This window comes from Dermacentor albipictus, chromosome 6 (assembly GCF_038994185.2).
Source record: "Dermacentor albipictus isolate Rhodes 1998 colony chromosome 6, USDA_Dalb.pri_finalv2, whole genome shotgun sequence".
NCBI classification, from domain to species: domain Eukaryota; kingdom Metazoa; phylum Arthropoda; class Arachnida; order Ixodida; family Ixodidae; genus Dermacentor; species Dermacentor albipictus.
The window spans coordinates 99982383-99996263 of NC_091826.1; the positions used below are offsets into that span (position 1 = coordinate 99982383).

At 44.9% G+C, this 13881-nt stretch overlaps 1 protein-coding gene across 6 annotated transcripts in view; it reads left to right on the plus strand.

Annotated features, from left to right (window-relative positions):
- Positions 1 to 13881, plus strand: part of LOC135913649 (calcium-activated chloride channel regulator 1-like) — a 248513-nt gene that overhangs the window by 221665 nt on the left and 12967 nt on the right. For 4 of the 6 annotated variants that reach the window (XM_070541096.1, XM_070541095.1, XM_070541094.1 and 1 more), the window contains one exon: positions 12578 to 12754. The exons of 1 other annotated variant lie outside the window; for it this stretch is intronic. In XM_070541096.1, coding sequence (XP_070397197.1) covers positions 12578 to 12754 — 177 coding nt within the window. The remainder of the gene's footprint in view (positions 1 to 12577; positions 12755 to 13881) is intronic. One more of the 6 variants, XM_070541097.1, reaches the window with a different exon arrangement.

The window sequence follows — 13881 nt, forward strand, 5'->3', positions numbered from 1 at the left end:
TTTGCAAACATATTATTGGGAGTAATTTAATCCCCACAACAAATAGGCACACATACTGTTGCATTTAAATGCGATGCAGATGGAAGCGGCGCCAAACATACCAATGGCAATCGCAACAGTCTTCTCAGCAGTAAGCACCACCGGGTCATGTGCTTTCGTACTGCAGCGACACAGCTCTTGAGCAGCAGCAAGACACGTGTGAAACAGACTCCAGAACACGCTTCGTGAAGTGACGGAACCGTCAAGAAGCACCCCAATCGATCTGCAGTCATCGAGTAGTATGAAAACAGAAGTTCCTGCTGCCAGTGTGACTTATGTTGTAATTCAAATAAAAGTGGCTAAATTTCTGAACATGGTGCATACCTCTAACTCGACATCGTCTACGATCTTGTGGGACACCTGTGACACGCACTTGGCTTTCACTCTCACATCACAATTTGTTCAACGCCGTATACGTTCGGAAGCAGACGCTCCCCTATCGTGAGGTTGCCGCCAGGAAAAAAAGCTGTCGGCGTCGGCAACAGTCTTGAAACCGCACGGCAATCTTTGCATCGCTGTGGCACAAGCAGGCGATCTGCCGCCGTAAAAAACGGAGCGCCGTGAGAACGAGCAGCGAAGAAACGCGCGGACGGCACAATGTCAACTAAGCGGAGACTGCGCCACGACGCGACCGCGCTGCTTGGCGTTTCCATATTGGGGCGCTCTCAGGAGGCGCAGTAGCGCCGCCTGGCCATGGTTTTCTCGTCTATAGCATCGCGCAGCATAACGACGGGGCTAATGTGGTTGGAGCCTAGGGGTATAAAAATAGAATCATGAAGCATATTGACGGGGCGAGGGCGGGTGGGGCCTAGGGAGCATAGAAATAGAATGGCGCAGCATAGCGACGCGGCGAGGGTTGATAGAGCCTAGGAGTATAAAAATTGCATCTCACAGCATAGCGACGTGGCGAGGGTGGGTGGAGCCTAGCAGGTTAAGAACAGCATCGCGCAGAATAGCGACGTGGCGAGGATGGGTGGAATCTAGCAGTAGCAAAGTTGCATCGCGCATCATAGTGACGTGGCGAGGGTCATCTTTAGTTGTCTTGAGTTTACCCCTGTACTCGTGAGATGCGATCGAGCTCCACACAGCATACACTCGGGATCACATGCACAGAAATGTGCAATGACCGCTTCTGCATAGTTCTGACAGGCCTAAGTGTCCTACGTGAGGCACACATTGGCGTAGTGGCCTGGCTGGTAGCAGGTCTAGCACAAGTGTCGTGTCGAGAGGCGAATACAAACCACTTCAACAGCGTAAAAGTGAATGAACCAAGTTCCCGTCTTCCCTGTGAAAGTGATGACCGTGCTTTTAGGTTTTCCAAGCATGCGCGTTTTCCGATGTTCACGTGCTGCTGACGCGCTCATGTGTGTCATCAGTTCAGTGAGAATGAGTGCCGGGGACAATGCTATGTTCCGGTCCGCGGCAGGCGTAATCGGATGCCACCACCTGGATGGCCACTTCGTAGTCCTTGTCGCCGAAGCGCAGTCAGGCAATGCCTTGAATGGCGAAGGCTCGGCGTGTAAGCTACTATGAAGTTCAACCCGTTCCTGAGTCTTATACGTAAGTCTTCCTTTTAAGTGATCCCGCAAGCATAGGCGCTGGCCTTGGTTCCTGATGTGTGCTGAGTTTATTTACCTCCAGTCCATTCTACTGTCTGAACACTACAATAAAGCATATCTCGCTCTTGTCGAGGCTTGGACACTCTACTTCTATCGGTAGTCATCTTATCGAGAGTGTTCTCTAGGATATGGGTGTGGCGATGCAATACCCCCACTCGTTTCATTCGATCGTGGAACGTGTTCCAGGATGGTGATAAGTAGGAACAAGTAGGGAACTGTGAATCTTTAGAAGGCGGGAAACCATCCGCCTGTATCTAGCTTCATCTCCTTCTCTGATACCGCCTAATTCTTCTGTACAAGAGCATTCTTAAAAATATATTCACGTGGATTCTGTAGCCGTTCCGGCTGCTGGTGCTCCTCCACTTGTGGAAAACAAAGGTTTTTCTTCAGTGTCGATTGCTGTCTGATGTCGTAACTCAGCCTAGCTTCGCCTTGGCATGGCGAGTCCCGTCTATAGCTGCCCATCGATGAGCGATGGAATTTGTGTTAAGCTCCGCTGGATGGTTTCCACTGAAAAACCTAAAGACTGAGAAAACCAAATGCAATGCACTCACAGTCGATACAATGGTAACAACGAACTGTTCTCGTTGATATTTATTTATTTTATTTAGTCATACTGTTAACCCTCACTTGAGGGTCGTTACAGGGAGGGTCAGTAATACATAGAACAATATTGAAGATCATTTGTAGTAGAACATTTGTAATACATAGAACATTTGTAGAAAAAGAACACACAGCTACATGCAAGGAACAAATACAAGCTATACAGTGTGAGAGAAATACTTGTCAAGGCCAACCTCAAAATCACTCATAGCATTTTTTTGTACCACATCATTCGGTAATTCATTCCACATTTTAATAGCGTCAGGAAAGAAAGAAAAGCGGAATAAGTCTGTTCGAGCTGATATTGGTTGCACGAATGTACTGCGTGTTGTTCGTGGTAGCCTTTTGTGAAAGAGCGTCAGATAATCATCCTTGTTTATTTTCACATGTGCGTGTAGTATTTGAAAAAGCAATTTCAATCGCTGCTTCTGCCTTCTTACTTCCAGTGGTTCCAAGTTACATATTTTTAACATTTCAGTTACCGAGTCACGTCGTCGATATTTAGAGCAGATAAAGCGAACTGACATTCTTTGAATTCGTTCTAGTTTATGTTTTAAAACCTTTTGATGCGGGCTCCACACAGCACCAGCGTATTCTAGGCTCGGACGGATATATGTCTTGTAAGCAATCAACTTGACTTCTTTCGTCGCATGGCGTAATTTTCTTTGCAAGTAGCACAACTTCCTGAATGTTGATTGACAAATATTTTCAACATGAGGACGCCAGTTCAATTTGTCTGTTATGGTTATACCCAAATATTTGAAGCTACATACTTTTACCAGTATATTATCTATCCAGTAGTATATTATCTATTTATCTAATTATCTATTATCTATTATCTATATTATCTATTTACCAGTAGTATATATCTATCCTGTAGTAAATTTTTCGTTTCTCGATGGGTCAGAAATTTGGTAGTTTGCGTCCTCCAACACGTAGCCATCGTGAAGAGCCTCCCATGCACCTGAACGACACTCGCTGTAGTCGAGCACTCGCTTTGGCGTTGCACTGCGATTGCTGAGGGTGCCGCATCGAATCCCGTCCGTCGATGGGGGCGAAATGCAAAAATGGCCCCGTGCCGTGCATTGGGTGCTGGTAGTAGCAACCAAGGTAATCAAAATTAATCCGGAGTCCCCCACGTACTGCCTGCCTTGTGTCATATTGTGGTCTTGCCACGTGAAAACGCACTGTAATTTCTAACATCAATGACGTCCACGTTTCGGGCTGAATAGCGCAACCTTATAAATCTTCACGCGTACGTAGGTGAAACAGTTGAGATTAGTTTTCCAATCGCCTATGGCTTCCCCTCTGTTTCATCTCGTGCAACGTCAAAGCGGGACGCCTGAAACATCACTGTCGGCCTTCATCATCATGCTAGCGTCGTCGGACATATCGCAGCTGACAGGGCTTTCGTCCTACAGCCCAGCATAAATCCCGTCAATATTTTAATTAGGGGCATTAGCCCAGCAGGTGTTGAACGGCGTGCAGGCTCGCTCCACTAAGTCGCACCCTCGTATGCTTTTGTATACCATGCATAGATCAACTCTAAACTGTGCTATCACTGTTCGTCCTTCAGGTAAAACTGCCTCTGTTTTTGTGCCTGTTCCAGTGCCACCATTCTATGTACACTACGAATCTCCAACGCTATAGTTCGCGCGTCGACAATGTTCATAGGAGTAACAGAAAGATGAAGGCTGCCTTGGCTCCACTGCCGAGGCGACAGGAGGCTGCGTGCGCCTCCTCCTCCATTTGCAGCCAAGCAGTTCTTCCCAAAATTCCTTCCACCAAGCCACTCTGGAGCTCCAGTGCTGCTACCGACAGGCCACGATATGAATATTTTCAAAATTTTTGCTTCAAACGTTAATCTGTCGTTGTATATTTTTACTGAATTTCCAAAGAGTTATAGCTCTGTGGAAACGCAAGGCATCGTGATAGCTCCTTTACTCCAGTCATCGAGCGGCGAGTGAGTGACTCAGGGCAGCCCCTTTGCGCCGAAAGAGATTATTTGTGGCGATATAATGGACGACCGGTCGTTTTGCAATTACGTCACATGACCTCTGCAATTCGCCAGTATGAATAAGCTATTTGCAGTCTTTGCGATCGTGCGTAATGATTGCAAACTGCTGCATTTATGCAGCAATATTTTGCTGTTAATGATTTTTACAAATCACAAAGCGGATCGAACCAAGGGGGCCCACGTATAGGCACGTTCAAGCGCCACAAACACCATTCGCATGCTGACTCAACGGCCATGCATTCAGCTCTCCCGTAAGGAATGCTACCGCAGTATTGTATCGTAGTGTCTATAGGAAACTCTGTGGGAATGCTCGTCGCTGGTGTCCCAGATGGCATTTAAAGTAAGCTGCTTTGTAAACTACAAACCTCCTTTCTTCATCTAACCTCCTAACTTCTCTATCTCTCCCATGCATAGCATACCACATTTCTCCAATTTGTTGGTTCGCTGGCCGCTGGTATGCCCTCGATACCAAAAAGATTACCGCGGCCGGGAGCGATGGAACTGTAAAGGGAATGAATATGGCCTTAATACCTCTGAGATTGGTGGAGAAATAAAATTTAAAAAGAAAACTGATCAAGAATTTTCCCCTGGATGTTCAAAGCAGATGAGTAGTGTTTGTGCAAGAAACGGCATCCTATAAGTGCGGTATGTTGGTTTTTGTCAACTCTGGGGTCGTCACATCAATTTTGGTTCAATATATATTCTGCACTTCGTATGCAACATGTGTAAAGAGAAGGGATTTATATATTTTACGAGTCCTGCCAGCCTTGTTTCCAGAGAGAGAAAAAGAAGTTTAATGACACGAAATGCCGAGAGGTTACCAGGCTTTAGGCAGAAGTAGGCATTTGAAAAAAAAACATGAAATTGAATCAAGCAAGATAACAGACACTGAACAAGAATCTGCATGACAAACAACATAAGGGATTCCTTTCACAATCATAATTTGACTGGTAAAAACGAGGGATGAACGCTATGGTTTATTCACAAAGTGCTGAAAGCAAGGATGAAACCGTTGGACAGTCGACAGTCGTGGCAGGTAATGCGTTCCATTCGGAAATCGTGCGCGGGAAAAAAGAATTTTTAAATACGTTGGTCCTTCAGAAAAAGTCTCTAACCTTTCTGTTGCGATAAGAGCGCGTGCAACGGTGACTAGCTGGTAAAATATATGCTGTTTTACCTATTCCGAATTGATTGTTATACAGTAAGAAGAAAATTTGTATTCTGTCCCGACAACACCTCATTGCAAGGTTTTCGAGTTCTGCAGCTTCTTGAAGAGATGATTGGGATGTGCGCCAGCTGTACGAATTGGAAATAAACCTGGCTGATTTTCTTTGGACTTTCTCAATTTTAGTGATGTTGCTTTGTGTGTGCGGATCCCAAACAATCGCAGCGTATTCTAGAATGAGTCGAATGAAAGTTTTATGTGCTAAGAGTTTTATTTCAGGTGAAGCGTTTCCCATTGATCGCCTTAAAAAGCCTAGTTTCTTCATTGCTTCATTATAAATGTATGTTACATGTTCATTCCACCTAAGGTCTGATGTTATTACTACTCCCAAGTATTTGTACGTAGCTACGACTGATAAAGACTGGTTGTTAATGCTATAGGTAGGGGTTGAGGGATTATTTTTGAGAGTAATGGTCATTGCAACAGTCTTTTTAATGTTAATACTCATCTGCTATATCAAGCACCATGTTTGTATTGTAGATAGCGTGGTGTTTAAAGCTTCCTGACCATTTCAATTGCTAATGTAGTTGCACAAAATGCAGTCATCTGCAAAAAGCTTTATCTTGACGCGTATGTCACTGATGACGTCGTTGATAAAGATAAGAGGAGCAGCCCTAACACTGATCCCTGTGAAATGACTGAGTCTACAGTTGCGGCTGTCGAAGCTGCATCGTTGACCTGAACACTTGTTTCCGTAATGAAAGGCATGCTGTAATCCAGTTACCTAAGGCGTCGTTCCTTAAAATGGGTTTTAGTTTACGAAGTAATTTGGAATGAGAGACGCGGTCAAATGCTTTCTCAAAATCGAGAAATATTAGGTCTATTTGGCCTTGTCTATCTAAAGCTGTCGCTTAGTCGTGAACTGTTTATACGACCTGAGTTACAGTAGAAAAACCTCGCCGGAAACCATGTTGTCTTGCGTCAATTATTGCGTTGTCGTTAAGAAAGGCGGAAATGTGCTTGAAAATTATGTGTTCGAGGGTTTTTGCGCATGTACATATTAAAGATGCATACATAGTATAGATATTGGCCTGTATGATGTGAGCAGGGACGTATTCGCTGTTTTTGGTATGGGGATGACTTTCGCGTACTTCCAGTCGATTTGAATTACCGCGGATGACAGTGATTTCTCGAATATTAAGGATAAATACTATGGACACCATTCGGCGCACGGCGAAAGAAACGCATTCGGGATTCCATCAGCTCCGGGCGATATTTTAGTGTCGATGTTAAGCATAAGTGCTAACACACCTTCTTGAGTAATTGTGGCATCACCAATCGGCAGAATGTGTTCATAGCTAGGGAACTGTGGGCTGATACCGTCGTCACGCGTAAACGCTGTGCAAAAATATCTGATGAGCGCATCTGCGGTTTCGGCACTGTCGGTTAAAAACGTATCACCGATGTAGGGTTTGGGTGCAGCCTTCTTTTTTGGCGATAAGTGCTGCCAGAACTTTCCTGGGGATGAGACGAGAAAATTTTTAGTATCATTTTTTGATAGTATTTTTCTGCTTTTTTTATTTTATCAGCTAATAATGTACGCAAGCGAAGACGCCGATAGCTTTCGGGAACAGTCGGGCGCTGCTTGAGTTGTTTTCTTGCCTCTTTCAGTTTCCGCTCTCTTCGTACTATTTCTTTTGTCACCCAAGGATTGCGCTTCCGCAGCACTTTTCGCTTCACAGATACAAAATCACGGATACACTTCAGAACCAGGAACTTGAAGTATCCCCATATGTCATCAATAGAATGTTTCAATAGAATGTTGATTCACACATGGCATGAAATTCCGGAAAAGCGCCATCTAGGGCGTCTGATACATCAATATCACTGGCACGGGATAACTCATTGACAATTCTTTCTTGTATTTTTTATATATCGAACGAAATTCACTTCCAACGTAAGGTATACAATTTTGTGATTCGATATACCTTCGACATATACTGCCGCTGCGGCGGACTGCGGCAGTATACGTAAGAATAAGGTCCAGAATTGATAGTGTGTTGTTTTGAATACAGGGAGGTTCTTTGACAAGCTGTGAAAAGCTGTGAAGCACTACTATATCTACGCAAGCTTCATAAACACTTAAGAGGGGCTCAGGGAAATCCTTATTCCACTTTACAGAAGTAACAATAAAATCACCCACAAGTAGCATACTGCAGCGCTTATTCTTATAGGCACAAAAGAACTCGTTAAGATTTTGAAGGAAAGTGGTGTCGCAATTTCGAGGAAGATAGAACCCTCCTATGATTACATTACACTCGTGAAGAAAACTTTTCACGACAACAGATTCAATTCCTGTGTTATCAGGCATCCTAGAAACATTCAATGTTTTTTGGAAGAGAATTGCAACGCCGCCGCCACGGGAATCCCTCTGTCGTTAGATTCCGTAACCGCGAGGTGTTATTTCAGAGTCGGCGATATCATTATACAAGCAGGTTTCTGTTACTAGAACATGAGGTTTGTTGGCAGTTAAACACTCTTTCATTCGGCGATTTTGTTTGCTATGCTCCGAGAATTTATGTTTAGACACCGAAACATTTTTTTTTCTGTTTTAATACAGAAACGCGGTCATTGCAGTCCTTCAGTGTTTTCTCGACGGAAGGTGACAGGTATGCGTATCATCTGAGTGCTGTCTCGTCGATGCGTCTGATTGTCAGCTTTAAACTTGTCGTACTGAAGCCTTACTTTGGCACCTGCTTTCCTATCGTCAGCTGTGCTTTCCCAGAGGTGCTTCCTTATCTGCCGCGTCTCTGCTGAAAAATCTTCCGAAATTTATATATTTTCTCTTAGAGCTTGTGGCAGTTACTCAGCACGGTTGTTTTTTCTCGGTGGTCTATATATTTTAGAATGATAGGGCGGTGCTTCTTTGCCTGCTTACGGCCCATCCTGTGTAGTCTTTCAACAGAAGATACTTGAACACCTAAGTGCTTTAGAAATAATTCATTTAATGTGGTCAATGTTGAATCCGATGTTTTGTTCACATCTTCTTTAAAGCCGAAGACTAAAAGATCTTCAAAATCAATTAGTTTCTTTTCTAGATTCTGCATTGTTCTTTGCATGTTCTCAAATTGTGCTCCGAGTTCCGCATTATCATCATCATCATCAGCCTGATCATCATCATCATCATCATGCCCACTGCAGGGCAAAGGCCTCTCCCATATTTCTCCAACAACCCCGGTCATGTACTAATTGTTGCCACGCCATCCCTGCAAACTTCTTAATCCTATCCGCCCACCTAACTATCTGCCGCCCCCTGCTACGCTTCCCTTCCCTCTGGATCTAGTCCGTAACCCTTAATGACCATCGGTTATCTTCCCTCCTCATTACATGTCCTGCCCAAGCCCATTTCTTTTTCTTGATTTCAACTAAGATGTCATTAACTCGCGTTTGTTCCCTGACCCAATGTGCTCTTTTCTTATCCCTTAACGTTACCCCTATCATTCTTCTTTCCATAGCTCAATGCGCCGTCCTCAATTTAAGTAGAATTCTTTTCGTAAGCCTCCAGGATTCTGCCCCATACGTGAGTACTGGTAAGGCACACCTGCTATACACTTTTCTCTTGAGGGATAATGGCAACCTCCTGTTCATGATCTGAGAATGCCTGCCAAACGCACCCCAGCCCATTCTTATTCTCCTGATTATTTCCGTCTCATGATCCGGATCCGCCGTCACTACCTGTCCCAAGTAGGTGTATTCCCTTACGACTTCCAGTGCCTCGCTGTCTATTGTAAATTGCTGTTACTGTTACTAAAGACTGTTAAACATTACTTTAGTTTTCTGCAGATTCAATCTTAGACCCACCCTTCTGCTTTGCCTCTCCAGGTCAGTAAGCATGCATTCCAATTGGTCCCCTGACTTACTAAGCAAGGCAATATCATCAGCGAATCGCAAGTTACTCAGGTACTCTACATTAACATTTAGCCCAAATTCTTCCCAATCTAGGTCTCTGAATACCTCCTGTAAACACGATGTGAATAGCAGTGGAGAGATCGTATCTCCCTGCCTGACGCCTTTCTTTATTGGGATTTTGTTGCTTGCTTTATGGAGGACTACGGTGGCTGTGGAGCCGCTATAGATATCTTTCAGTGTTTTTACATACGGCTCCTCTACACCCTGATTCCGTAATGCCTCCATGACTGCTGAGGTTTCGACAGAATCAAACAATTTCTCGTAATCAATGAAAGCTATATATAAGGGTTCGTTATATTCCGCACATTTTTCTATCACCTGATTGATAGTGTGAATATGATGTATTGTTGAGTAGCCTTTACGGAATCCTGCCTGGTCCTTTGCTTGACAGAAGCCTAAGGTGTTCCTGATTCTATTTGCGATTACCTTAGTAAATAGTTTGTAGGCAACGGACAGTAAGCTCATCGGTCTATTATTTTTCAAGTCTTTTGCGTCTTCTTTCTTATGAATTAGGATTATGTTAGCGTTCTTCCAAGATTCCGGTACGCTCGAGGTCATGAGGCATTGCGCATACAGGGTGGCGAGTTGCTCTAGAACAATCTGTCCACCTTCCTTCAACAATTCTGCTGTTACCTGATCCTCCCCATCTGCCTTCACCGTTTGCATATCTCCCAAGGCTTTCTTTAGTACTTCCGGCGTTACCTTTGGGATTTCGAATTCCTCTAGACTATTTTCCCTTCCATTATCGCCATGGGTGCCACTGGTACTGTATAAATCTCTATAGAACTCCTCAGCCACTTGAACTATCTCATCCATATTACTAATGATATTGCCGGCTTTGTCTCTTAATGCATACATCTGATTCTTGCCGATTCCTAGTTTCTTCTTCACTGTTTTTAGGCTTCCTTCGTTCCTGAGAGCATGTTCAATTCTATCCATATTATACTTCCTTATGTCAGCTGTCCTACGCTTGTTGATTAACTTCGACAGTTCTGCCAGATCTATTCTAGCTGTAGGGTTAGAGGCTTTCATACATTGGCGTTTCTTGATCAGATCTTTCGTCTCCTGCGATAGTTTGCTGGTATCCTGCCTAATGGAGTTACCACCAACTTCCATTGCACACTCCTTAATGATGCCAAAAAGATTGTCGTTCATTGTTTAAACTCTAAGGTCCTCTTCCTGAGTTAAAGCTGAATACCTGTTCTCTAGCTTGATCTGGAATTCTTCTATTTTCCCTCTTACCGCTAACTCATTAATCGGCTTCTTATGTACTAGTTTCTTCCGTTCCCTCCTCAGGTCTTCGAGTTCCTACCATGCTGTGGTCACTGCAGCGCACTTTGCCGAGCACGTCTACATCTTGTATGATGCCAGGGTTAGCGCAGTGTATGAAGTCTATTTCATTTCTAGTCTCACCGTTCGGGCTCCTCCACGTCAACTTTCGGCTATGGTGCTTGCGGAAGAAGGTATTCATTATCCTTATATTATTCTGTTCCGCAAACTCTACTAATAACTCTCCCTGCTATTCCTAGCGCCTATGCCATATTCCCCCACTGCCTTGTCTCCAGCCTGCTTCTTGCCTACCTTGGCAATAAAGTCGCCCATTAGTATAGTGTATTTAGTTTTCACTCTACCCATCGCCGATTCCACGTCTTCATAGAAGCTTTCGACTTCCTAGTGATCATGACTGGATGTAGGGGCGCAGACTTGTACACTCTTCATTTTGTACCTCTTGTTAAGTTTCACAACAAGACATGCCACCCTCTCGTTAATGCTATAGAATTCCTGTATGTTACGAGCTATATTCTTATTAATCAGGAATCCGACTCCTAGTTCTCTTCTCTCCGCTAAGCCCCTGTAGCACAGTATGTGCCCGCTTTTTAGCACTGTATATGCTTCTTTTGGCCTCCTAACTTCACTGAGCCCTAATATATCCCATTTAGTGCCCCCTAATTCCTCCAATAGCACTGCTAGACTCGCCTCCCTATATAACGTTCTAGCGTTAAACGTTGCCAGGTTCATATTCCATTGGCTGCCTGTCCGGAGCCAGTGATTCTTAGCACCCTCTGCTGCGTTGCAGGTTTGACCGTCGCCGTGGTCAGTTGCTTCGCAGCTGCTGGGGACTGAGGGCCGGGGTTTGATTGTTGTGTTCATATGGGAGGTTGTGGCCAAGTACTGCACCAGGGTGGCCAATCCTGCTCCGCATATTTGGCTGTTATGGTTTCCACGTTCTCAAGTTTAGACTCAATGGTATTTAATCTCTTCTGCATACGCTTTTATCCATCAAGAATTTCCCTCAGAAACTGTTCAGTAGTGGGCCCAGGATTTGGTTCAATATCCCTACTGAGCAGCAGCAACGCGTGAGCAAAAATTGTTTAAAGAACATGCATACAGTACTAACGCTGAAAGGGCACGCCAGCTGGACTAGACAGCGGTGAGACGTTTTGACGGATGAGTATGTGTTACTAATCTGCGTAAACAACATGAGCGGGTTGGTCATGGCTCTGACGGATGACCAGCTGGCGTGCCCACTGAAAGTATCCCGGGGCAGGAGGGTGTCTAAGTAGTCGGGTGAAACGGTAGTTGAGTGCGCTGGTTTCCGGTGAAGGCTTGCCCAAGAATCCAGCTGAGGCAGTGGTTCATTTGCGCAGTCTCCACAGAGTATGAAAGGGAGTCCATGGGTGAAGCTGCCGGTCGTATCTTGAAGGGCGCCGGGCATCGCTGTCACAGCGGATAGAAGAGCCTGCTTAAACAACATGAACGGGTTGGTCATGGCTCTGGCGGATGACCAGCTGGCGTACCCACTCAAAAAGGTTTTAAAATGCGCCGTGTCCGCACTATTGCCGACACTCAATTACAGTGCGACAGTGGTAGGCATCAGTAAAACATTTGGCAAGCATAAAATCTTCCAAACAAAAGATAGCGGAATCGCCACTTACGGGATCCAAAATTTTAACACGTAAGGAGCATTCCTATTAATGTTACAAAAAGAAAACAAATACACATTTCAGAAATTTGCAAATCAGCCATATTACGCGATAACTGAAAAAAATTATTTTCACGTCACTTTGGCTCATCTCTAGCGCAATTAAACCACAAGAAACTGATTGATTCAAATGTGTCCGTAATTGATTGCGTTTTCAGCAGCCCTTGGTACTAATATTGCAGATCCTGATGTCTTGGCCAACGATGGTTGGTACACCGGCTACTTCACCCAGTTCACGGGCAAAGGAAGGTACGCCGTCAGGGCTTATGTTTACGGGGACAACAAGACCAGCCATGCGCACCGTAAGCCGGGATTCCCTCCTGACATCTCCATTTCTTCGGCGGGGGTAGCGCTTCCTCGTGAGTTGATCAATCGTGCATCACCGTGCAATGCGCTGTCTCTCTCGCCGTGCCTTTATTTAGTCATATATGGTAAAATGACCACTGAGACATTTCCATAAATGTAGGTGATTTTATTTCGGAAGAGTCTTTGTGCAGTAAGGAGCCTAAGGAAAGCAAATGTGGTGCTGTTCAAGTTCGATAACAAGAATTGTTCAAAATCGAAATTCATGTCAGCAGGAGATTGGCACATAATGCCTGGAACTTGCCGTGTTCATCTTTATTGCGACACCATATATATAGGCGTCTCTCTGGTGTAGTATCTTCGTGAGCTCCCGAATAAAGTGGAAGTGTGATGAAATCGTTGTCGCGTACCGTATGGTGTGTGTTCGAGTGAATAGAGTGCGAGGGAAGCCGGCGAATGCAACCCAATCTTGCTGGAGCGAGAGAAGCGCGCCCTTATCTGTCGCGCGCGAAGCTGGGGAGTGAGACGAGGGTGGGATGGTTCTTTGCCGGCAGCTGCTGCTTACAGCGCAGCTCTGCGGGTGCCGTATCTTCAAAGGGTTCTGCGACGTGACCAAAGTGCGCGCCCGCGCAAGCCTCATGTTCAAAGCGATCTGCGATGTTTGCAGTGTCCGCGGAGTGCCGGCAGCTTCTTCTGCGCTGCACTTTCGGCATTTTCTTCCCGTTGAAGCAAGACATACAAGACGCTCAATGCGCTCACTGCTACTGCGCTTTCAATAGGCATCCAAGGTTAGAGTTATCTTATTCATCTTCAACAGCAGCATATATTTCTGCCACTTCAGGATGGAGGCCTGTCCATGCGATCTCCAGTTACCGCTGTCTTGCCCTAGCTCATTCGAATTTGCACCTGCGAATTTACCGCTTTGAATCTGTATATCTAATCGTCCACCCTTTATCTACCTGCGCACTACATGACCTTCCCAAGTCTATCTTTTTTCTCTTCATATCGATTAGGATATGCGCAATCCTCGTTTGCTCTCTGATCTACACCGACCTCTTCCTGTCCCTTAACACTGCGCCCAACATTTTTCTTTCTGTGGCTCTTTGTGCAGTATTTCACTTGTTCTCCAGCTTCTTTTTTAACGTATAAGTTTCTGTCCCATGTATTAGCATCAGTAGAATGC